The sequence below is a fragment of the Ictidomys tridecemlineatus genome, chromosome 8 (genome assembly GCF_052094955.1).
Source record: "Ictidomys tridecemlineatus isolate mIctTri1 chromosome 8, mIctTri1.hap1, whole genome shotgun sequence".
In the NCBI taxonomy this organism is placed as follows: domain Eukaryota; kingdom Metazoa; phylum Chordata; class Mammalia; order Rodentia; family Sciuridae; genus Ictidomys; species Ictidomys tridecemlineatus.
Genome location: NC_135484.1, coordinates 75,578,758 through 75,603,400, shown reverse-complemented (window position 1 = coordinate 75,603,400; position 24,643 = coordinate 75,578,758). Strand labels below are relative to the sequence as shown.

The 24,643-nt window shown below is 39.0% G+C and overlaps 1 protein-coding gene across 6 annotated transcripts in view; it reads left to right on the top strand.

Annotated features, from left to right (window-relative positions):
- The window catches only part of Mrap2 (melanocortin 2 receptor accessory protein 2), a 40,787-nt gene extending 16,435 nt beyond the window's left edge, over positions 1-24,352 (top strand). For 4 of the 6 annotated variants that reach the window (XM_078019657.1, XM_040283037.2, XM_005324748.5 and 1 more), the window contains 3 exons: positions 2,846-2,979; positions 11,559-11,658; positions 22,731-24,352. In XM_078019657.1, the coding sequence (XP_077875783.1) occupies positions 2,853-2,979; positions 11,559-11,658; positions 22,731-23,124 (621 nt within the window). In that variant the 5' untranslated portion in view covers positions 2,846-2,852 and the 3' untranslated portion in view covers positions 23,125-24,352. Of the gene's footprint in view, positions 1-2,845; positions 2,980-4,297; positions 4,535-11,558; positions 11,659-22,730 lie in introns of those variants that run through there. The other 2 variants (XM_040283039.2, XM_040283041.2) reach the window with 2 other exon arrangements.
- Positions 24,353-24,643: the final 291 nt, after the last annotated feature.

Sequence of the window (24,643 nt, the reverse complement as noted above, 5' to 3'; positions counted from 1 at the left end):
ATATTTAAATTTCATACAATTTTCTGTGTCACAGATATTATCCTTCTGGTTTTTTCAGTCATTTAGAAATAAAAACATTCTTCCCTTGTAGGTTGTACAAATAGTGGGCCAGCTTTTCCAGCCCCTGATCTAAATGAGGAGAGTGTGCAGGAAGGAGGAAGGAATTACAGTTGGGGTGATAGGAAGAACTCTCAGGCCAGAGGGAATGTTACTAGAGTCCTAGGCCAGAGGTCCTATTCTGGGGTCCCAACAAATCAGCTCTGACCACTTACCCAAACAAAACAAAACAAAACAAAACAAAATAAAATAAAATAAACAAATAAACAATGGAAAAAAATAATGGTGAATATCAGGAAAAAAAGATATATTGGGAAGACAAGGAGATGAGAGTTTTTAGTCTTCTTTTTGGAAATACTAACATGAACTCCCAGATAATATATATATATAGGCATGGTGGGGGTAGGGGGGCACTAGAAGTGTGCACAGTTAAGCAGTCTTGGTCTCACTGTGGTCAGGCCAATCATTATCTCAGGGTCGGTAAGGCAGGGTCTTGTCTGTGATCAGAAAGTTGCTATTTCCTGGGTGGTAGTTTTGACTTATCACAAGATGTTTATCATCAGACCTATTATTCTTAGAATCCAAGGTGACTGTTTAAGCAATGAGATAGATACACACTGAAATATCAAGGGTTTTTTTTTGTTTGTTTGGTTTTTTTTACATTTTCAGGCCGAAGTGAAATAGAACTTTTAGCAAAGATAGCCTCTACATTCTCATTACAAGAATAGCCTATGTACAGGTGGCAGAAAACTTGACGTATTTGAGAAACTGTAATAAAACATTATAATTTGATAAGATTTGAAGTAGAATGGCTCAAGGTAAGAGGAGACTGACTGTAGGACCCATGTTATGGACATATAGGACATTTGAAGGATTTTGGACTTTGTCCAGAGGGCGATGGGAAGCCGTTAAAAGTGGCAAATAAAAGATTAACAATGACAATTTATATTTTTAAAATATCATGTCTCTTGCTGATGAGTGGAGAATGGACTCCAGGGATTGGTAAGAGTGGAAGCAGAAAAACTACTTAGGAGGCTGAGGAGTGGGCCTAGTGGGCTATGATGGCGTCTATTAATGGCTGTGACCATAGCCACTTCCTCACAACAGGATAGTCATGGTCAGTTTTGCAGGTGAGGAAAATGTGGCTAAGTGAGATTTGTCCAATGATGTAGCAAATGGAAGCAGAGTAAATATGAAGACCCTGGTCTTCCGACTTTAAATTCTGTGCCTTTTCCTATATAGCATGGGATTGTTAATGCTTTCCTTTGCAGACTGTGTTTATCTTGCTTCACCATTTATCTCTGAACTATATAGCTAAAGAGCTACTCCTTCTTCTCCCCCACAGTTCTCTGCTAGAGAAAGTGCCCTTAAATGAGGACAGTGCTTCTTAGGTTTGTGTTATTAATTTTCATTTCCTGAAGAAATTTATTTCATCATTGAGGGAAATAACCTCTTGTTCAAATATTTAAAAAGGCCAAAGATGAAACCATATTTTTTTTTGCTCATATTGAAAAGGCAACTGATTGCTTACCTAAAGTAAAGGTCAACTTTCTTTGCAATTTGTATAACTTTCTTTCTCAAATGAGAGTTAGCACATTATTTTCTACCTTCAGAGGAGAGATTTGTTTGGCTGAGACCTCAGTGTCATGTTCCAATTCCTGACAGTCATGCATCTTAGGACCAGGGCTCCCCATCCTTTGAACCATATGATGTTGAGTAGTTAAAATCTTTTTCTGTGGGTCCCAGGTCTGGGGTTGGAGAACAAGAGATAAAGGAGAGACTCACACCTTGGGGCGAAAGGGTGGTGATGATTTTGCCTTTACTATCTTGGGGGTTGGACCCAAAGAAGGTTTGGTGGATAACTCTGACCCATGGTGAGCTCTTACAGTGTGGGGCACAGGGGTGATTTAGTGAATCTTGGTTTGGGCTGTTGTTTCATTCAGATGTTTACTTACATTACAGTTATTTGTCCATTTGTCCATTTCCCCATTGTAAATGAAGGTCTGTGTGTCCTGTTGTCTGTCTCAGGCATCTTTACCTTCCCCCCACAAGGTGTATTCTTGCACATGGCAGCTATTTAAATACAGTATTGGGATACAAGTAGTATTGATTTGTCACCTTGGGAGTCTTGGGCACACAGTTCAACATGCCTCAAAGAAGTCAGAATTTTCTTGTCCCAAATAATCACAGTTAACAATGAAGATACTGGGAGTGAACAATGAACAAGAAGGAGCTCTCCACTGGGGGTCTTTTCCTATTGTGCAAATTTTGTTGTCCATTTCTCCTTGCTTTACTTTTCCACTCCATTTCATTAGGCTGTGCATCTTTGTTGTTGCAGAGTAGGCGCTCGGTACATACACACTGAGATATTTTATTTACAACACTGATTTTGCTTGTCCTCTGTAGACTCTTCACATACTCACATAGGCCTTGGGGGAGGGCCTGAATTGTGAGCTCAGATTTTTATATACACTCTCCCTCCTTCTCCTTATTTCTACATACAGTTATTGAACATTAGTTACATGCCAGTTAAGTTTACCAAAAAAAAAAAAAAAAGATATACTGTCTGATTTCAAGTACATTCTAGAATATTGAAGAGTTAAGAGGAAATATGTGCTCATGGTGTGAGGTGTGGGCAGCCTGTGAAAACCTTTCCCTGACCAAGTGGGTAGGAATTCTTTTAGCTTTTTACCCTTGAACTCCTGTGTGTGATCAAGAATAATTAGGGTAACTATGCAGTCTTGAGTCAATTAACGAGTTCTGCACTTGCCTTTCTCCATTTTTGCAGTGTGGAGATGTCTGTCCAGAGGTTAATTTCTAACAGAACCTCCCAGCAATCTGCATCTAATTCTGATTACACCTGGGAGTATGAGTATTATGAGATTGGACCGGTTTCCTTTGAAGGACTGAAGGCTCACAAATGTAAGTCTTATACAATTCCCCCTTGTATGCATAATATATATTTGTCTTAACCTGTGAAATCCCACGTGAACATTCTTGTCTTGTGGAACTCTGTCTTCTACCTCTAAAACCCCACAAAATGCCCTTTCCACACATGGGCTAATTGCTCAAAGATGGTATGATATGGGGGCCATGGAGATTCTGATTCACAAAGGACTTATTTGGAGATAATATTCCCTTAGTTGGAGAATGTGAGTCAGTGTCAATCTCAGACTGAGGTTTTTTGCTTGCTTGTTTTGGAATTTTCTATGCCAACTCCCCCAAACTATGAATGTTTGAACTAACAAAAAATGTGTACAAAAATAGAATCTGGAACTATTATTTGAAGAATTTTCTTTTGTAACAAATAGTCAGTGGCATCCTTTAAACCCAGTTGGTGTTCTGGATCTGTGGAGAGCAGTCTATATGTGTTCACAACGACAGGCAAGAATAGCCTGCCATCATTTCCAATTTGGTGCTACAGGCATGAGTTGTGTTTCATGTTATTGGGGCAATTAATGATCCAGCTCAAAACAAGGAAAGGTAATTCTGTGAAAAGCTACTATTCAACCCCCTTCATAACCAGTGCTGAGTAGCCAGCGTGAAACATCCTGTTATTGTTAAGTGGAGTTGATATAATAGGCAGGAACTGCTGCCCACTTCCAGGTCCTGTTTGGAAGTTTCATCAATATCCCTGGGAGGCTGAGTTGTTTCAAATTGAATATGCATAACACTGCAAACATTTTAGATTCTTAGCTGGTCCAGACTGATGTGAGACACTAGGAGATACAAGAGAGATCAGAATTAGAGATGCAAATGCAGCAAAGGAAATCCCTTCATTGCTCACTTATTTCTTGGCCACTTCCCCCTCTCACTAGTTTTGGCATTTGTGATCCTCACACCCATTTGCTATTCCCATTTAATGCAAGAAGGACTTTTAATCTTTCTTCCTTAAGCAAAAGTCTTTAACTAAATTTTATATCCATTTTCCGCTGGTAGTAATTCAATACATTTCCTCATTTCTTTATTGGCATTTGCCCAGTATTTATGGGGGGAAGTACTGACATTATACTGACATTAATTATCTGATAATGACTCTTATGGTCTTGGTGAGAAGTCACCCTCTAAGAGTCATATATATTCTTTAATCTCCTGTTTTTCTGGGGTAACCTTTATGTAAGGACAGTTACTTTTTAGGAATTATAGGGGAAATATAAATGACTGGGAAAACTACTACATAGTTCCCTGTAATGTATACTTCTACCTGAACTTTATTTTTGTGTTTTCTCCTTTCTCTTAGTCCAAGGGGCACAGATGACAGACCCGCTGCTATAATTTTGGTTGGCACATTTCCAGAGACAGCTGAATATCTTTTTTGAGCATAATCATTTCATCTAGAAATGTTTATAGCTTGAAAAACATCCTATAAAACATAGGCAGAGCTGTGACACATTACATGCTTACTTTACTAACTATACCGTTAATGAGGATTGTTTCTGTCTCAACATTCACATCATGAAAATACAAGAATGCCCAAGTAAGTGCTTACTCTTCTGATATAACAGATCTGATTCAAGTAAAGGCTGCTAACATCAGAAACCTGAATGCATGAGACAGAGATAAGAATGGAAAATAAACCTTCCCCCCAGATATATAGGACCTGGAGAAGATTAAGTCAACTATTATAATGTTCATATGGCTATCGTTGCTTACCCTTTAAAAAGCTATGATTCTCACCTTCAAGCGTGACACATTGTTTTGTTGAACAAAATATAAAACTAGTTAGGTGAAAAGAGTAGAACGGGAACATTTCAAGGGGAAGCACTTTTTAAGGCTAAGAATGACCATACCAGTTATCTTCATTTCCTCTTCCTATATTGTGCTCTGTAAATAGGCACATCTTTAGTTAGACTAAGTTCCTCTGCCTACTAAAATTAAGATTTCTACTTTCAAAGGAAGTTTCTTCTGAGAAACAATCTCTAAAGGTCATTATGAAATTTCCTTTAGTCTTCAAGTTTTTTGTTATTGTTTTTGTTGTTTGTTCTGTTTGCTTTGCAGTGCTGGGGATGGAACACCAGGCCTTGTACATGCTGGGCAAGTGCTCTATCTCTGAGCTACACCCCTAGCCCAACTGCCCTGAGTTTTAAATTTGATGTTAAACTTTATGATGCATTGAAGGTAGGCATGTATCTGACACACATTTGGTGTGTCAACAAAGTGGAAATCTGTTCTTTAATCCCTTCAGCACGTACTGAGCATCTTTTATATGTAGCTCCATTTTAAGCTCTGGGGATACAAGACAGAACTGAAAAGGGACAAAAATACCTCCTCTTACAGAGCTCCCAGTCTAGTGAGAGAGACATACAATAGATAACCTAAATAAACAAACTATATTGGATGGTGACAAAAGAGGGAAAATAGAATGGAGAAAGTGAAGTGAAGTGTGGAGGTAGATATAAGATAGTGTGGCCATGGAAGGTCCTAGTGAGAGGGAGAGAATTTAGAAAAGACCTGAAGGAAATGCAAGACTGAACTATGAAACATCCAAAGGAAGAACCTTCCAAAAAAAGGTCTCCATACCAGAACGAACTGGAATATGCAAGAAACAACAAGGAGGCCAGCAGGATGCCAGGGCGAACATCAGGAGATGAGGGGGAACCAGGGCATGGACCTTAGTGGTCATGCTAAGAACTTTGGCTTTTACTATGAGAAGTCATTTAAGGGTCTGAAGCAGAGGAATGGCATCTGGTGTAGGTTTCAATAGGCTCACTCTGCAACTGGGGAATGAAAGGGATGAGATTAGAAGCAGAGATCAGTCAGGAGGCTATTGCTATAGTCCAGACAGCTGGCAATGGTGACTTGAACAGTGTACAGGCAGAAGATTGGTGAGAAATGCATAAATTCTGGATGTTTTTAAAAGATAGATCTGATAAGATTTGTCAGTGGATTGCCAAAGAGTGTAAGAGAAAGAGTCAAGGATGCTGTAAAGATTTGTTATCAGAGAAACTGGCAGGTTGGAATTGCCAGTAACTGAGACAGGGGACAGTAAGACAGATGCAGGTTTCAGAGAGCAACTTCAGGATTTGAGGTTTGGACCTGTTAAGATACTTCTAAGACATCCAAGAAGACATCAGGGAAAAATGTGAGGTAAAGGTGAAAATTTGGGAATCATCAGCATGAAAATGATATTCAAAGCCAAGAAACTGGGTGAGGGGGTTGTTAAGTAGATTGAAAATTGATGAGGGCTTGGCACAGTGGTGCATGCCTGTCATCACAGGCTGAGGCAAGAGGATTGTGAGTTCAAAGCCAGCTTCAGGAATTTAGCAAGGCCCTGAGCAACTCAATGAAACCCTGTCTCTAAATAAAATATAAAAAAGGTTGGGGATGTGGCTCAGTGGTTAAGGGCCCTTGAGTTCAATCTTTGGTACCAAAAAACAAACAAACAAACAAACAAAAAAAAACCTGATGAGGTTCAAGAGCTGTGCTGCAAGGTACACTAATGTTTAGAAATTGAAAAATTGAGAAAGAAGGAGCAAAGGAACCTGAGAAGAATGTACAGAAAGAGTAAGAAAACTGTGCAATTGTGGTTTTCTGGAAGCCAACTGAAGAAAGGGTTTTTCAGGGCTGAGATAATGGTCTCTGTCAAATGCTGCCATTAGGTCGAGCTGGTGGAAGACTGAGGCACAGCCATTGGATTTACAATGTACAAGCTACTAGCAATGATTTTAAAAACAGTTTTAGTGGAGTGATAGGGATGAAAGGATGATAGAATCAGTTCAAAAGAAAAATGAGAATAGAAGAATGAGAAACATTACAAAAATAGTACACCCAGACAAATCTCTCATGAGCTTGCTACAAAGAGAGGGAGAGAAACCTATCACTAATGAAAGGTTTAACTGTCTGGGAGAGACAGTGTATTCTTAGAGAGACAGAAGCAAAGCCTATGAACCAATGAGCAGAAACCTATGTTTTAGTGAATCTACTCTGTTAAAAAATTGAAGCCATTGGAAAATTCTATACTTTTTTCCGTATTCCAACTTGCAGGTAATGCCAGATACATGCATAAATGAGTCAGCAGGAAGTCAAGTCTTCAGGGTGAGATGCAGAGCTCATACTTGCAAAAGCTTAGGATAAAATGTGTCATTGAGACAAATGTGAGCATGTCTCTGTTGGCTCCTTGGCTGGAATTCATCACAAAACTGACCCTAACTCTTTAGGAACCAGAATTGTGTGAGGACAGTGCTGGCTTTGATGTTCTGAACCCCTTGTAAAGTATATTAACACTTTTTATACAACCATGAAATAAAAAGATCATAATTTATTCCTAGGAGGTGGGAAAAAGGGCACAGTAAAATAGGATGATTACTGTAGTCTTACCCTAGGGGGGAGAAAAAAATCATATCAGCTTTCAGCTCTCTTGTTTCATTCTATTTGTTAAAGTTGAGGTTGAGAGAAGGTATTTTATTTTATTTATTTTTAATTTTTAATTGGTATATTATAATTATGCATAATAGTGGGATTCATTATGGCATGTTTGAACATGCACTTAATTTGATCACTCATTCTCTTTCCCTTTACCTCCTCTCTTTCCTCCCCCTCATCTGCTTCTCTACTTTACTGATCTTCTTTTTATGATGATGATGATCATGATGATGTTTAATGTATTATAATTATATGTACAAGTGGGATTCATTGTGATTAAGGGGAATTATTTTATTGTGACACATTCCATTTGGAATTTCCCTGGGCAGTTTGTTCTGCCCCCTTACCGTAATTAGTCTCCCAATTGTGCGTAGACAACGCAATGTGTGGCGACTTGGCTTTGGTAGGACCCCTTAGAATGAACACTTCTTCTGACTTCCTTAGTTACCTGGCCTCATTGGAACCTCACTGGGGGTACACCTCTGTTCTGACGTCTTAACAGCAGCATGCTTTGTGGAAGACAAGCACCTCTGCCTGAAACTTGCCATTGAAATAGAGCGAGATAATTTGAGTGTTCCTGGAATGAGATGAGGATCTCTAGTGTTCCCTGGAGATCCTAAGGAGCTCAGGGTGAGATAGTGCCCTGGACCTGATCATGTGGCAGAGAATGAGGTTGAGGGGAAATTAGTGGAAATAATTTGAAGAAGCAGAATTTTGTATGAATTGGAATGTGAATAAGCAGAGCTACTTAAAGACTTCTATCTATCTAGGGAAACATGGATACCACATTATTATGGAAATATTTGCAAATGCTATTGCATTTCAGGAATTCCCAAAATTTAAACATGCCCTCCTTTTCCCCCACTCGGCAACCCGTAACTGCACCGCCTAACTTCTCTGAGGGCTGTGAGCTATCCTTGCCCCATGTTAGTGCTGCTTTTTCCTTTGTGGAATGTGGAGAGTATCAGGAATTGAACTCAGGGGTACTCAACCACTAAGCCACATTCCCAACCCTATTTTTTAATATATTTTTTAGAGATGGGGTCTCACTGAGTTTCTTAGTGCTTTGCTTTTGCTGAGGCTGACTTTGAACTTGTGATTCTACTGACTCAGCCTCCTGAGGCACTGGGATTACAGGAAAGTGCACCTTGCTGTCAGTGCTGATTTTTTGATTGGTTCCTTGTGGCACAGAGGGAAGGGGTAGAAACTGGACCATGTTAAATGCACCTGATCCTCCACCTCTACTTCCTGTTTGACTAGGGAAGTAGAGACCTGCTGGGGATTAGTGTACTATTCACAGTGTGAAATGGTGCACTAATAGGTATATCTTCTTAGTGACAGATTTGAAAAATATCAATCACTTAAACAAGACTAAATTATAAGTTGAGAACTTCAATATAACATTTTAGAATTATATAATTTTATAATTTTCTTTTTTCTTCACAGCAGTTGATAAAGTACACTGTATAGAAATGTTATCTGCACAATGCTTCTACATAGTCCAGGCCCAAACAACTGAGATTTTATTGTTCCATGTACTGCCCTTGAGTACATGCAGTACATGTGTTTTTTGGTCCTTGTCCAGATGTCTTGTTCTACGCCTCATTTCCACTATATTAAAAGGCAAAGTATAAAGAAATTGTTATTTGTATGGCACTTACATTTAAGACTCTAGGAATAATACATTAGTTTGCATCCAGAGTGATGAATAAACATTGTTAACCTCTAGGCAGTAGACATGTAGTAGGAAAGTATGAATTATGCAGAGTAAATTGAACTGTTTTTTTTTAACTTTAGAAGAAATACTATATATACATAATTTAATTAGAATAATTCATTGTATTTTATCATTTAGCATAAAAGCTCTAATCATTTTTTAAATGCTAATTATTCTTACTGTATTCCCACAAAAGTAATCTTCTTAGTATAGTTCAGAAAATTCAGAATGAACTGGGCATGGTGGTGCATGCTTATAATCTCAGCTACTTGGGAGGTTGAGGCAAGAGTACCACACATTCAAAGCCAGCCTCAGCAACTTAGTGAGGCCCTAAGCAACTTAAGGAGACCCCCATTTCAAAATAAAAAATAAGAGGCTGGGGATGTGGCTCAAACGGTAGCGTGCTTGCCTGGCATGTGTGTGGCCTGGGTTCAATCCTCAGCACCACATACAAATAAAGATGTTGTTGTAAAAGATTAGGTATTATTAAGTTCCTCTGTTACACCCAGATTCCTGAGATAGTTAAAACAACGCCCTACTGGCCATTTAGCCTAGGGCCCTGTGCAGTTCGTCACAGGGCCCGAACCAATCAGTTTGAATGTGTAACCCACTTAGGAATGACCAATCACCCCGGCCCGACCTGTTCCCGCCAGTGAATGTGCCAATCACATCTCAGAGTTGTTGTTCAATTTTCCCACGCCTCATGATGATTTGTTCTGATGTATGCAAAGCCCAGGGCCCTCTCCAGAAAGTGTACTTAAGCTCTGCTTGACCTCTCCTCTGGGCTCCGGGCTGCTCTCCCTTCTTGAGTGAACATGGGGCCCCAGCATGCTGGAATGGATCCCCAATAAATCCCCTTTTGCCAATTGCATGGAGCCAGTCTCTTGTGTGGTCTCTTTCTCCGACGCTCCGCCGGACCCTTACATTGTGTCCGCCGAAAACTAAAAAAATAAATATTAAAATTCTCTCTCTCTCTCTCTAAAAAAAAAATAAAAATAAATAAAAAATAAAAAGAGCTGGGGATGTGGCTCAGTGGTTAAGCACCCCTAGGTTCAGTCCCCGGTAAGGAAGGAAGGAAGGAAGGAAAGAAGGTAGGAAGGATGGGAGGGAGGGAAGAAGGGAGGGAGGGATGAGGGAAGGAAGGGAGGGAGGACGCAGAATGACTCAACTTTGTTGCTTTTCAGATTTGAGACCCTAGTATATATGTGTCAGGCTCTGTAGACAATCTTGTCTAATCACTGTGTCCCCAAAATATATACAGACATTCTTTGACTTACAATGGGGTTTCATCCTGATTAACCCACCATAAATTGAAAATATTGTATGTGAGAGAGTGTCATATAGCATATCACCAGCCTAGGAAAAGATAAAAATTCTATCGGGGTTAGTACTGAAATACATATTGCTTTCACATCATCATAAAATTGAAAATTCTGCATCAGGGATTGTCTCTATTCATGACTATGATTCAAGATAGAACCAAGGAGAGGCCTGTTTAGAGAACAGAGAAAAAAATGTCATGGGCTTCAGAGGAGGCAGAAAGCCCATCAGGTAGGGAAGCGAGTGAGGGTTTGTGAAGGGGATGGCATCAGGGTAGTCTTTAAAGGATAGATAGACTGTCATCAGCTCCAGGTTGGCAAAGTTGTTCACAGATAGTGGTAAGAAACTCTACAGGTGTGGATGTGAGGAGCTGTGGTCAAGAGCTAAGGTAAATATAGCGGCACAGTGTCCCTTAGTTTGATTGGAAACAAATAGGAATTAAAGTGAGGTAAACTGGGAGAAAAGGATGATAATTCTAAAGACAGCCCGCAACTGTAACATAGATAATTTGTCTGATGTCAGACATGATATGAAGTGCTCTATATGCGGAGACTCTTTCAATCTGGAAAAGTGAGTTGGGTCTACTTTTGTTGATGGTCCTTCCTAAGAGAGCTGGTTTATCAGAGGCTTTGATGAAGCACTCAAGAAAACAGAAAACAGGGAGAACATTCAAGAGACTGAGAGTCATTCTCTGCAAGAAATGACAGGGACCTGAATTGTTCTAGCATGAACATAAGTGAAAACACAATTGGGTGGGTTGGAATCCATTCATTTAAAACTGTATAGCAGTCTCTGCAAATTCATGTATTTTCTAATTCAATTCAGTAAAGTAGAATCTAGGTGACCTTTCTTTTGTCCTAGGTTCTTCACTGAGATGTGGAAACTGAGCTTCCATAAGCCTAAGCATTGTTACATTATCTGAGTTGGAAACCTGAGGGCCACAGCTTCTTCCTTCTCTTTCATGCTCTGCAAAGAGATTGTTGACTTCCTATCATGGACTAAGGCATCTCCGAAAAGCTTGTGTTCCTTGAATGTTATGTTCCTTGAATGTTATGTTTTAAGCTCCTGTGAAATACTAATCCCAGTATTAACCGTCTTGCAGATTCCATCGTGATTGGATTTTGGGTTGGCCTTGCAGTCTTCGTGATTTTCATGTTTTTTGTGCTGACCTTGCTGACCAAGACAGGCGCCCCACACCAAGAGTAAGTCTGTAATGTCCATTCACTCCAGAGGGACCTAAAGAAGCAGAATCTAGTACCATGCTGGGTTTGCTTCCAGGGAGTGTAGGAAGGGGGTTGGCTATGGACTTGCTACTATAAGGTGCCCTCTGCCCCCTCCTTTGCATTCTTACCATTGGTCTTTGTTGACTGAACACAATCAATAACCAGAGGCTTCTTCAAAGGTCAATTCCCCAGAGCACAGAGAAGGATGATGAAGAGAGGAGAGGGAGTCCTGGGAGAGTAAATGGAAGTATTTTCACACAAATCCTAACATGTTTATATTTGGTGTCTATTCCTCACTGCCCGGCAGCAGCACTTATTTTTATGATTGTGTCTTGTCACACAGTTTTTGGCAAGTTCTTTATTTATTCAGCCTGCACTGGAATTGTAATAAATACCAGGGCAAAAGGAACAATTCTGCCTATCCCTCAGCTATCCCCAGACACCAAGGGTTGGAAAAATCCTCTACACAACAAACATTTTAAATGAAAGGAAAATAATCAGTGAGGAATAGAGACAGCATGTCTCCACCCTCAGCCTCCTGGGTTGCTGTTCTCCAAGGTGGCACACACCCCTTCCTCTCGCTGCTTATCATTGGTCGGAACTAGCCACACCCACCTGACTGCCCCTGGTAGGGTGGTCTTGCTTTGTGTTTTAAAGAGAAGAAAATCAGGTATCTGGGACCACAGGGTCCTCAGAGCAGACCTCAGAGTGGAAAAGACTGTTGGAAACCTGACTGTTAAGCTTTTAAGCCTAAGAAACAGCTTTGATTAGGATCAGTTTTCCTTTGGAATAATTTCTGTTGTGAAAGGAAAAAAAAAAAAGTTCTCATCTGGATACTTTATATAGACAGAGAGGATAAAGAACCAGTCCTCTTGCTTTTTCAGCTGAGGAGTCATTTGCTCTGAATTCTGAATGCTGCCTTGTTAGAGCATTATAGCTCCATTATCATAAATCTGCCAGGTAGAGAGTGATGGGAAAGGCCTGGATTACATTTTGATGTGGAATATTTTGGAGTTCTTAAAAATTTATCAAGCCTTAACCATTTCATATCTCGAATACCCTCCTTTTGTAGCCTTTGCAATGTGCCCCTCATCTAGGTAGGGGTGTTATTCATTTAGGGGTGAGTACAGGATTGCTCCTGACTTTTTAAAAATGGGAATCACATTTTATCTCAAATTGTCATATCATTGAATACAGTGTTCCCTTAAAGGATGGGTATAGTCAACTAGAGCTAATAGCAAGAAAATGTCAGTGGTCAAAAGCTTTGATAATGGCCTTGGCCCTAAGACTGGCTGGTAAAGTGCACATGTACTGAGTGGTTGTCCCAGAAGTCCTGACATCCCAAGATGTCTACTACCGTGAAGAGGTAGAAAGTCTGATGCTTTTATATACCTGGCTCCATCTGTAAAACTTTGTTCAGGAGTGGCTTTTAAGTCCCTATCAATTAAGCAGTGTTTACTGAGCGCAAAGCTACAGCTTGCTCAGGGCTATGCTGAGGGTGGTTCTAAGGTGGTAGAATATTCCCTGTTCTGTATAGACTGACATATCCCTGGTAAGTTACCACTCCATGAAAGCAACCAAAAGGCCTTTTATACAACAGTTCATTCAGCACCTCTCTTAGGGATTATGACATAGTCTAAAGCATTAACTACAGCCTTTGGCTCCATAAATTTTGATAGTTATTATTACTTTCTCACAGAAAGTGTTATTCTTAGTAGGTCTTTTTACAGCTTGTGTGTCTTCCAGGAGATACCAGGTGTTCCAAAACTGATTTGCATTTCATTTTCATGAGTGGATGGAGATAGTCCTCAACATGAAAAGACTCAACATTAGCAGCAAGCACTTTATCCATAAACACCCTTATAAATCTGGACAATCCCTAGGGAAATAACTCAGAATATTACCTGTGTTGTCCCTCTGCAGACGGGGTTTTGGGTAGTCTATTCTCCTGATTTTACTGGTCTTTCCATCACAGAAAGACAAACTGGGAGTTTGATGTGCCTTTCATAGAAGTCAGGGCTTTGAGAAACCCCACAGATACTGTTGCAGGGGACAGATGAGGCAAGACACCAAATAGGAATAGGAAGTAGGTTTATTTAGCTGTAGCCATGTTCAGAGTGCAAAGCTCTTGCTGTAACCAATCAATGCCCCTGAACCTTGAGTTCAGGTAGTTTCAGAACTTTATACCCAGTGTATAAGGGGAGGGGCTCAGAAGTTCACAGTCTGCAGAGGTTCACATAAAAGCAGCTTTTCCTTTCACTATTCTGGGCAAGTTAACCCATCAAGGACAGTGTCTTAGAAGGGGAGAGCTTCTTCTCCCCTTTCTTCCCTCCCCCTGTCAGCTGTTACCATGGAGCCTAATTGGTAACTTCTCTTGTCTTAGGAATGTAGACGTCTCTGTGAAGCCCCAGCTCAAGGCCAGAGGCCTTGTTAAAGGATCTGTCTTTTTTTTTTTTAAATTATGCTTTGCATTTGCAAACACACTTCTACAAACTACTATACTGGATTAATACTTGTGACAAACTAGTAAGGGGCATTCAGCACCTGGAGTGCTGATTTCTTCCAGGCCAGGGCCAAGTAAAAATAGAATAACAGGAAAATACAAAGTTTACTACATTGAACTCTTTTGTAGAGATTCTTTAGCTAATAGTCCTAAAATCAATTATGGTGAAGATTTCTGGAGAAACTTAGTTAAGATTTTCTGTGGAGAAGGGAGTGCCACTACAATACAGTTGTTCAGTTCACAATCTTTCCTAAAGCATGCATTGAGGTCTAAATACTACAAGGTCCTTCAGGGATATAAAGATGAGCCTAATATGCATGTCAGTATATAGGAGAGAAAAGACCATATACATAGCTCTCACTCAAGACAGAAAATAAGGCATTCTGTGAGAGAAGGTCAGGAAAATATGACAGGAACACAAAGGATGGACAGATTTCCTTCCTGTTGATAGATCAGAGTCTCCATGGAGGCAGGGACATTGGAGTTGAATCTTGAAGAAGGAATTTGATTTTGACAAAGGAGTGGGCTGACCTGTTTGGTAGGATAGCACAAGCAGAGGCACACCACCGAAGGGCCATCAGTTCCCATGTGCCTGGACTTTAAGGTTAGCTAGGGACTGGTAGAAGTAGACAATGGAAGGGGATAAGAGAGTGGGAAGTCAGGAATATCAGGCAAAAGAGGTTGGGGGAATTGATGAAAGTTTGTGTGTGGGAAGGCAGGCCAAGGAGAGTAATGACAATCACTATGCAGATACTAGAGGACTGGATGGATCTTCTTGTGAGTTACTTTCTGTTCAAGTTTAGAAAATTCCACATGTGCAAAGAATACACAGTGCAGCCCATGGTGAGAAGAAAAGGCCAAGAGTCAGAACAGTGTGATCAGCCTTTGTTCTGGGTGGGGTAGCTCAGTGATTTTGCAGTCAGTAAGTTAAGTCCAAATTGAAAATGAAGAGTACAAATTCACAAAACAAATCAATGAAAAAATAAATGGATTCAGATTTCTATCAAAATAAACAGGAGTGGTTTTTAAACCTTAGGAAGATACAGGAGAACTTCATGTAACATAGTAGCTCGATCTCAATTTCATGATGACATAATATAGAATGGGTAGGAACCTGGCAGAAGTAAAGGTATTGACATTCTTAGTGAGTCTCAAGTTTCTAAGAAATATTGTTCATGTGTTTTTTCTTTTATTATGCAAAATAGTGGAATTTACGATATACTCACACATGCACTTAATGTAATTTGATCAATCCCATTTCCCAGTAATTCCCTATTTCTCTTACCTCCTATCTTTCTTCTAATTTCTTTGTTCTGCTCTACTGATTTCCTTTCTATTATTATTATTATTTTAATTAGTGCATTATAATTGTATGCAAACACAAGATTCATTGTGGTATATTCATACATGGATATAGAATGATTTGGTAGATTTTGTTCTATAGTTCTTCCCCATGCCCTCCCCTTCTTTCTTCCTATCTCCTTTCTCTACTCTGATGATCTACTTTCTATTTCTGAGATCCTCTTTAGCTTTTTTGACTTTCTGATCTGGCTTATTTCTCTTAGTATGATATTCTCCCGTTCCATCCATTTACTAGCAAATAACATAATTTCATTCTTTTTTTATTGCTAAGTAAAAGGCATTTATCTATCTATCTATCTATTATCTATCTATCTATCTATCTATCTATCTATCTATCTATCTATCTATCTCCTGTTTTCTTTATCCATTCATCTGTTAATGGGTATCTGGGATGGTTTCATAGCTTGCCTATTGAGAACTGTGCTACTATAAACACTGGTATGCATATATCAGTATAGTATGCTAATTTTAGTTCTCTGGGGTAAATACTAAGGTTTGGGATAGCTTGGTCATATGTTGCTTCCATTCTGAGTTTTTGGAGGACTCACTATACTGCTTTCCAAAGTATTGTACTAATTTTTGCAGTTCCATCAACAATGTATAAGCATATCTTTTCCTCTTCATCCTTTCCAATTGTTATTTGCATACTTGATGATTGCCATTCTAACTGAAGAGATGAAATCTCAGTGTAGTTTTTATTTGCATTTCCCTGATTGCTGAGCAACGTGAACATTTTTCATGTATCTGTTGATAGTTTGTATTTCTTCTTTTGAGAAATATCTGTTTTGATCAATTGCCCATTTATTGATTGGGTTATTTGATTTTCTGGTGGTTTGGGGGGTTCTTTATATATTATGGATATTAATCTCCTGCTGGAAAAATATCTGTCAAAGATCTTCTCTTATTCTGTAGTTGCTCTCTTCATGCTTTTAATTATTATCTTTGCTGTAATTTGATACCTTCCCACTTATTGATTCTTGGTTTTATTTCTTAAGTTTTAGGAGTCTTATTAAAGAAGTCAGTGCCTGCACCATAATGTTGGCGTATTGATCCTATGTTTTCTTCTAGTAGTTGCAGTGTTTCCAGTGTAATCCTGAGGTCTTCAACCACTTAGAGTTGATTGTTTTACAGGGCAAGAAAGATTTAGTTTCATTCTTTTACATAAGGCTATCCAGTTTTCCCAGTACAGTTAGTTAAGAAGGCTATCTTTTCTCCAGTCTATGATTTGGTCACCTCTGTGATGGATCAGATGACTTTATCTATGTGTGTTTGTCACTGTGTTTTCTACTCCATTCATCTTTATGTTTGTTTTTATGCCAATACCATGCTGTTTTTGTTACTGTAGTTTTGTAGTATAATTTGAGATTGAGTACTGTGATGCCTCCACCATTGCTCTTTTTGCTCAGAATCACTTTGGCTATGCTGGGTCTTTTGTTCTTCCACATGGCTTTTAGGACTCTTTTTTTTTTTTTTTTTTTTTTTAGTTGTGAAGAATGTCATTGGTATTTTGATGAGAGTTGCATTGAATCTATAGATCGCTTTTGGCAATACTTCATATTCTTTTCTTAATTGTAGTTATCAATTGCTAGCCAGTTGACATCCCTACATTTCTTATTCTTATTCATATCATGGGTTCTGGAATGCACAGTTGGGGTCAATCATCTCTCCTAGGTTCATCTGCTACTGTTTCTAAACCTTAGCTGTGCATGCCCTTGAATTTATTTCCAACCTCATAGAAGCTGTAGAAGAGGTATCCTGTCAATACAAGGGTTGCTTGGCTTTTAAGATCTCTTCATGACTGATGCATTCAGTCATTCATTTAACAAAAGTGTTTAGAGCACCTACTATATCCTAGTGTTGTCCTGGGTACTTGTGACATAGGTAAGAAACATAGTGCCTGCCCTCAAGAATGTACAATTTTGGTTAGGGTGACAGAGAAGTAAAGAAATGGGCATGATACAGAGAGAGAACATGGAGAGAAACATCCTAAACTAGATTGGGAGAATCGGGGAGGGCTTCTTACAGGAGATGACACCATAGATCATTCATGAAGGGCCAAGAGGAATTAGGCATGTGTGTTCCAGTTCTAGTAATGGTAGAAGACCTTGTTGCAGAATAATCTTACAGATATCAATTATAGGATATGGACAAAATATGAAAATCAACCATTGAAAGGTATTAAAGAATGAACATAAATAGACCAAAACTGAAGGGCTTTCAGCTGTTCAAAGAAGGAAACTGATTTAGCTTATTCTGTGTTTATGAGATTTTCTACTCAAAGCTTTTCAATCCTCCAGCATGGTCTGTCTCTCCATACACTTAGGCCTTCTCTAATACACCTTTGTAATGTTTTGAAATTTTCAGTGTACAGGTCTTGAACACATTTTGTTAAATTTATTCCTAGGTGTTCTATTTTTTTTGCCAATGTGAATGGAATTTTTTTTCATTTTCTTATGTTTGTTACTAGTGTGTAGAAATATAATGAATTTTGTATAAGGTCAATTGAAAGGAAAATATTTTTTAGTTACTGGATAAACAGGTACAGGTACAACATATCAGCAAATGAATCTTGACCCCATATTCAACATGGTTCATGTCCCCAAAGTAAAAGATCCTAGAACCATGCTAATAGAACTTTCCACAGTGATGAGCTGTGCATTCTATGCTGTCCAGTTAGGTGGTCACTGGCCACTTGTGAATGTTGAGTAGCTTTAATGTAAGTAATATGACTGAGAAACTAAATTTTCAATTATATTTAATTTGAATTCATTTAAATAGTCATATAGGTAGTGGCTACTGTATGGCATAGCACAGTTGTAGAAAACATAAAACATCTTTGTGACTTTAGGACAGGCAGGTAGTTCTTAGAGAAGATATAAAAAGCTCTAACATAAAAGAGGAATTGAAAAATTGCACTTATTGAAATTTAGAACTCTTCTCATCAAAAGACATCTTTGAGAAAATGAAAATGCAAAGTCACAGATTAAGAGAAAATGCTTTTAATATGTATATGTAACAACGAATTTGTATTCAAAATACATTACAAAACTTTTACAAATCAATAATAACAAAAAATATTTCAGTTTTTAGGGTGGGCAAAAGATCTGTACAGATGTTCAGAAAAGGTGATTAATTGGTTTTATTATACATCAGAGACATGCATGTTTAAATCACAATGAAATGCCATTTCATTTCCACTAGAATGATTAACATTAGAAAGACTAACAATGGCCAGACTTGGCAGAAATGTGGAACAACAGTAATTTTCATACATTATGGTGAGAATCTAAACTGTAACAACAACTTTGAAAAACTCTTTATAGTTTCTTGTAAAGTTAAGCATACCTTTACCATGTAGTTTAGTAATTCTACTCTTTGGAATTTATTCAAGAGCAATAAAAACCATATATTCTTTTATTTATTTATTTATTTGTTTATTTTAATTAGCTAAACATGATAGTAGAACACATGGAGCATAACTTCTCATCCCTCTGGCTGTACATGGCGCTGAGTCACACCAGTAATATATATGTATGTAATGTCTGTAATAATGTCTGTCTCATTCTACTATCTGTCCTTCCCATTCCTACTGCCCCACCCCTCCCCTCACTCCCCTCTGCACATTCCAGAGTTCCTTCGTTATCCCCCCTGTACTATGAATCAGTATGTGCTTCTCGGAGAAAACATTCAGTTTATGGTTTTTTGGGATTGACTTATTTCACTTAGCATGATATTCTCTAGTTCCATTCATTTACCTGCAGATGCCATAATTTCATTCTTCTTTAAGGCTGAGTAATATTTCATTGTGTATATGTACCACATTTATTTATCCATTCATCTGTGGAAGGGCATCTAAGTTTGTTCTATAGTTTGTTTATTGTGAATTGAGCTGCTATAAACATTGATGTAGCTGCATCACTGTAGTATGCTGGTTTGAAGTCCTTTGGGTATAAATTGAGGAGTGGGATAGCTGGGTCAAATGATCTTGAAGACACTTTCCAATAGTGTGCATGGCTTTATTGACAACTACTCCAAGCTGGAAATAACCTAAATGACCTTCAATGGAGAATGCATAAACAGATAGTAGTATATTTATACAATGGAAAACTACTCAGGAGGAAAAAGCACAGGTTATTGCCACATGCAACAACATGAATGGATCTTAGAAACATTATATCTAGGCACAAAATACTATACATTTATTATTTCATTTATATGAATTTCAAGAATAGACTAAACTAATATGTGGTGATAAATATCAAAACATTACCTATAAGAGGTGGAAGTTGACTGGAAATTTAAGAATTAGACAAAATTAGTCAGTGGAGTAGAAGTCAGAATATTGTTACCTGAGGGGTGGAAATTGAATGTAAGGAAAATTTGCAGATAAAGGAAATATTCTATGTCTTGATTGGGATAGTAGTTAAACAGGTATATATATTAATAGAAAAACTCATTGAATTGATTTTTTTAATATTTATTTTTTAGTTTTCAGCGGACACAACATCTTTATTTGTATGTGGTGCTGAGGATAGAACCCAGGCCACATGCATGCCAAGCAAGCACGCTACCGCTTGAGCCACATCCCCAGCCCCTCATTGAATTGATTTTATACTTAAGATAGTACCCAGTTGTGGTATAGTAACTGAATTGAACCAAGTAGTGTTCATGGTCATCGCTTTTCTATATACAAAAATCCCTCTTATCTATGGGCCATGTGTTTTGCTGAATTTTGAATAATACTAAACACTGTGTATATTGGGGTTTTTTGTATATTGTTTTTCATATGCATACATACCTACAATAAAGCTTCATTTATAAATTAAGCATGGATTAACAACAAAATAGTAGAATACAATACAATAGTACAAGCTGAGATATGCATAAAGCAGTATAAACTAGGCACTCCTATCTCTTGTGGAGTTCTCGAGTCTCTGTATCTTTTCAGTCAACCCTTAACTGAGTCATGCTTTAGTCAGAGACCTTTACCAGGATGTCAGGGCAATAAAAGACTCACAGTTACTGTGGCAAAACTGACTGCTGAGTTGTGCTAAAACAAATATTCTGAGGTTCTCCAACCACTTATGCTTAAACCTGGGGATAGATCTGTCCCCCTTGGAATGAGTACCAACTCATGGGACCTCACATGACATTTCTGTCCCAAAGAAATGCAGGGAACAATTATAACACTATACTGTAATAAAAGTCATAAGGATGCGTGTATTCTCATTTTCTCTTCTTCAGCTGCCCCAGGGCAGGTAGCATCCAAAACATGGATACACTGGATAAAGGAATGATCATGTCCTTCAGAGCGGGGCTATGTGAAATTTCATCATGCTACTAGAATGGCATTTTACAACCTATGAATTGTTTATGTCTGGAAATTTCCATCAATATTTTCAGACCTCAGGTAACTGAAACCATAGAAGGTGATTTTGCAGATGAGAGATACTAATGACCCCTTTAGTTTATCAGTTAATGAAAAAAAGAAAAGGAAGATGTACTTATTATTTAACATTTACCACACTGAGAGTACAGAGATGAACTTTTCTCTGTTCTCGGCGGGGGGCGGGGGTACATCAGACACATTGCACTGTTGTGATCCTCAAGATAAGAGATCCTCAAGACAAAGCTATAGGGCATGCATGTTCATGGGGGCTTGATGGTCCTTCAGCAAAGATGGCTTGTGGGCCACTTCTTAGTTTCAAGAAGTGCTTGTATGAAGAAGGCTCACTTCTCACAGTGGGCTTCTGGGTCTACTTTTGTGCTCAGCTGGTGCCCTGGGCAGGCAGAAAAGTATTTCCCCAGCTGTTCGGTCCCAGAATCTGCAAATGGCATTGGCTTTGGCAATCTTATTTTTGTGGGGGGAGGGGAGGTTGGCATACTGGGGATTGAGCCCGGGGGCACTCCACCATGGAGCCACTAAGCCACATCCCCATACCTATTTGTATTTTATTTAGAGACAGAGTCTTATTGAGTTGCTAGTGCCTCACTTTTACTGAGGCTGGCTTTGACCTCACCTTACTGAGGCTGCCTCAGCCTCCCTAGCTGCTGGGATTACAAGTGTGCATTACTGCAGCCAGCTGTCTTAATCATATGCTTTCTAAATGCTTTAAGGTCCCCTATCCTGGGTGACATTTTAGCTAATTAATCATGGGTTGCTGGCACACTTATCCCCTTTCTCAAACATCTTTTAAACCCAAGGAAGTGACAATTGAAGGAAAAGTTATTTATAGAAAGACAAAGAAGACAACTTAAATTTACATTAAAGCACACATCCAGAGTCTAAAGTGAATTCTAAGTACAAGAAACAGTGGATGTGGTACTCTTGATCTTCTTGACACATTTGTCTAGATTAGCAGGCAATGAAATTTGTTAACCTGGCTTCTTACTAACAAAACAATCAAACAAGTAAAACAACCACCACCATCACTGTCAGGCTTCTGGATAGAATTTCTGCCTAGATGTTACCCAGGCAATCATATTAGCAGGTGGAGCTGTATAAAATACCTTATCTGCTGGATTGCAAAGTTTCCAGGATTTCTGACAATCTGAAATCTGGGCGGTTCTTGATAATTTGGAGGTTAGAGATAGATTTGTGATTTTCCAGACCTGTAAATAGGATCCATGAGAATTTGGTCATGGCACTTTATCTTTTGTTGGGGATGGGAAGGGAGCATTTAAAACTGGAATCTCCGAGAAAATAATCAGTCATTAAAGTAAAATTATTTAGGCCAGCAAGATGTAGGCCAATGGTTCAAAACTTTAGTATAGTAACGATTCTTGGAGATTCTGTGAATACATTACTTTGCTTATCTGCAAAGAACCTGATAATCTGTGACCCAATGATTTGTATTTTAAGAAACACTTCAAGCAAGTTTGATGTGGAAGTTTGAAGAATCCTCTGATACACTGATGTATGTGCAGAACATTGGGGGATTCCCTAGGAAGCTGTCTGTCTTCCAGATGATCCAGGGGTTCTCATCTTGATGCTTTTATCTTGGGTTTATTTGTATATATTCAAAAATGATGTTTGTCATTTCTGATGTTTGTGTGTGTGTCCTTAAAGGGACGTTGGTAGGTGCTTGGTGGAAATATGCTGGCATGCCCTACACATAGAAAACCATGATCCTGCACGTGAACGAGCTGCAGCCTAAGCAATCTTTTGTTTTTACTTTCTATACAGCAATGCAGAGTCTTCAGAGAAAAGATTCAGAATGAACAGTTTTGTGTCAGACTTTGGGAAACCTCTGGAGCCAGACAAGGTGTTTTCTCGCCAGGGCAATGATGAGACCCGGTCGCTCTTTCACTGCTACATCAACGAAGTGGAACACTTGGACAGGGCCAAAGCCTGTCACCAGACCACAGCCATCGACAGCGAGGTCCAACTCCGGGAAGCCATCCAAAGAGGCAGGCAGCCAGAGGAGGAGCTGAACAGGCTCATGAAGTTTGATATCCCCAACTTTGTGAACACAGACCAGAGCTCCTCCTTTGGGGAGGATGATCTTCTGATTTCTGAACCACCCATTGTTCTAGAAAATAAGCCAGTTGCCCAAGCCTCCCACAAAGACCTAGATTAACACATGCTCTGTATCTTCCTGAAGATGTGGGTTCTGTCTTTGTATGGCAAGATATCTCCATCCACCAAAAGCGTTTGTGTGTATGTATGTGTGTGTGAGAGAGAGCGTGGGTGGGGGGCGGAGAAGGAGAAAGGGAGAGTGCCCTCAGAAGAGAGCTGATGTTTTGCTTTTTAACACATTTGGGAGTTGGTTTTTTTTTTTTTTTTGATTAAAGTGTTTATTTTAAGCTATCTCATTTTCCTTGTTGAAAAATTTGGCCAGATGCCTCACATCAGCACTCCTGAGGATTAGCATTCTGCTTTCTAATCTGACCCTTCCACCATTGCTGATCCTTTAGCAAGTTGCTTTTCCTCTCTGGGCTGCCACATTTTTAGTTTTCAGGGGTTGTATCTGGAGTAGATGATCTATCCCAGCTCTAATATTCTGTGAATTGGCTTTGCATCCAAGACAAGCTGAAATATGCATAAAGTAGTATAATCTAGGCACTCCCATCTCTTGTGGAGTTCTCGAGTCTCTATATCTTTCAGTCAACCCTTAACTGAGTCATGCTTTAGACAGAGACCTTTACTAGGATGTCAGGAGACTCACAGTCACTGTAGCCAACCTGACTGCTGGGTTGTGCTAAAACAAATTTTCTAAGGTTCTCCAGCCACCCATGCTTAAACCTGGGGATAGATCTGTTCCCCTTGGAATGAGTACCAGCTCATGGGACCTCATATAGCATTTCTGTCCCAAAGAAATGCAGGGGAGTTGTCAGCTGAGTGTGTGGAATACTTCTGTGTATCTGTGTTGGTGTATCTGTTGTCCCACAGTGCTGTACCATTGGCTTCAGAACAACACCACCACAACTATACATACATGTGCGTGTGTGTATACATGTAAACACCTATATACATATGTATGTATGTATACACATATACAAACATATATACACAATTTTCCATGCTGTCTGTTACTTGGCAGATGTGTACATGACAGCCATCTGACTTTGAACTGAGATGGTCAGGGTGTTGTACATAATAAACAGATACCCAGGTGGTCTGGATTATGTTAACATGAGGGCAACACAGAGTTAATTTCATGAAGCAATCAAATGAACTGCTAGCATTAGAAAACAACACCATCAGCTGTACGCATGGCCAGCTGCTAATCACTTGGTGGCATTTTCATTGTGGATTTGTTCACCACCTGTCTTGTTTAAGCTACAGAATAAATGCATATGACCACACAGGAATCTTCTCTGGTTCTTTATTTTCACACATCCAGTTTTTTATCCTAAAGAAACTACTTCACATCCATAACGCCTCCTAACTTCTTGAAGTAGGTAGTGCTGACTCATCCTGGGATACAAGTAACCTTAGTTATGCATGGAATTTCATTTAGGAATTATTCCACCAAAATAAATCCCTTTCCCATAATGTCTTTTAAGGAAATATTATTCTTTAAGACTCTATCACTAAATAGTAGAACAAAGCATGGATTATTTATTATAATTAAACCTAAGTTAACTAATCCTTAA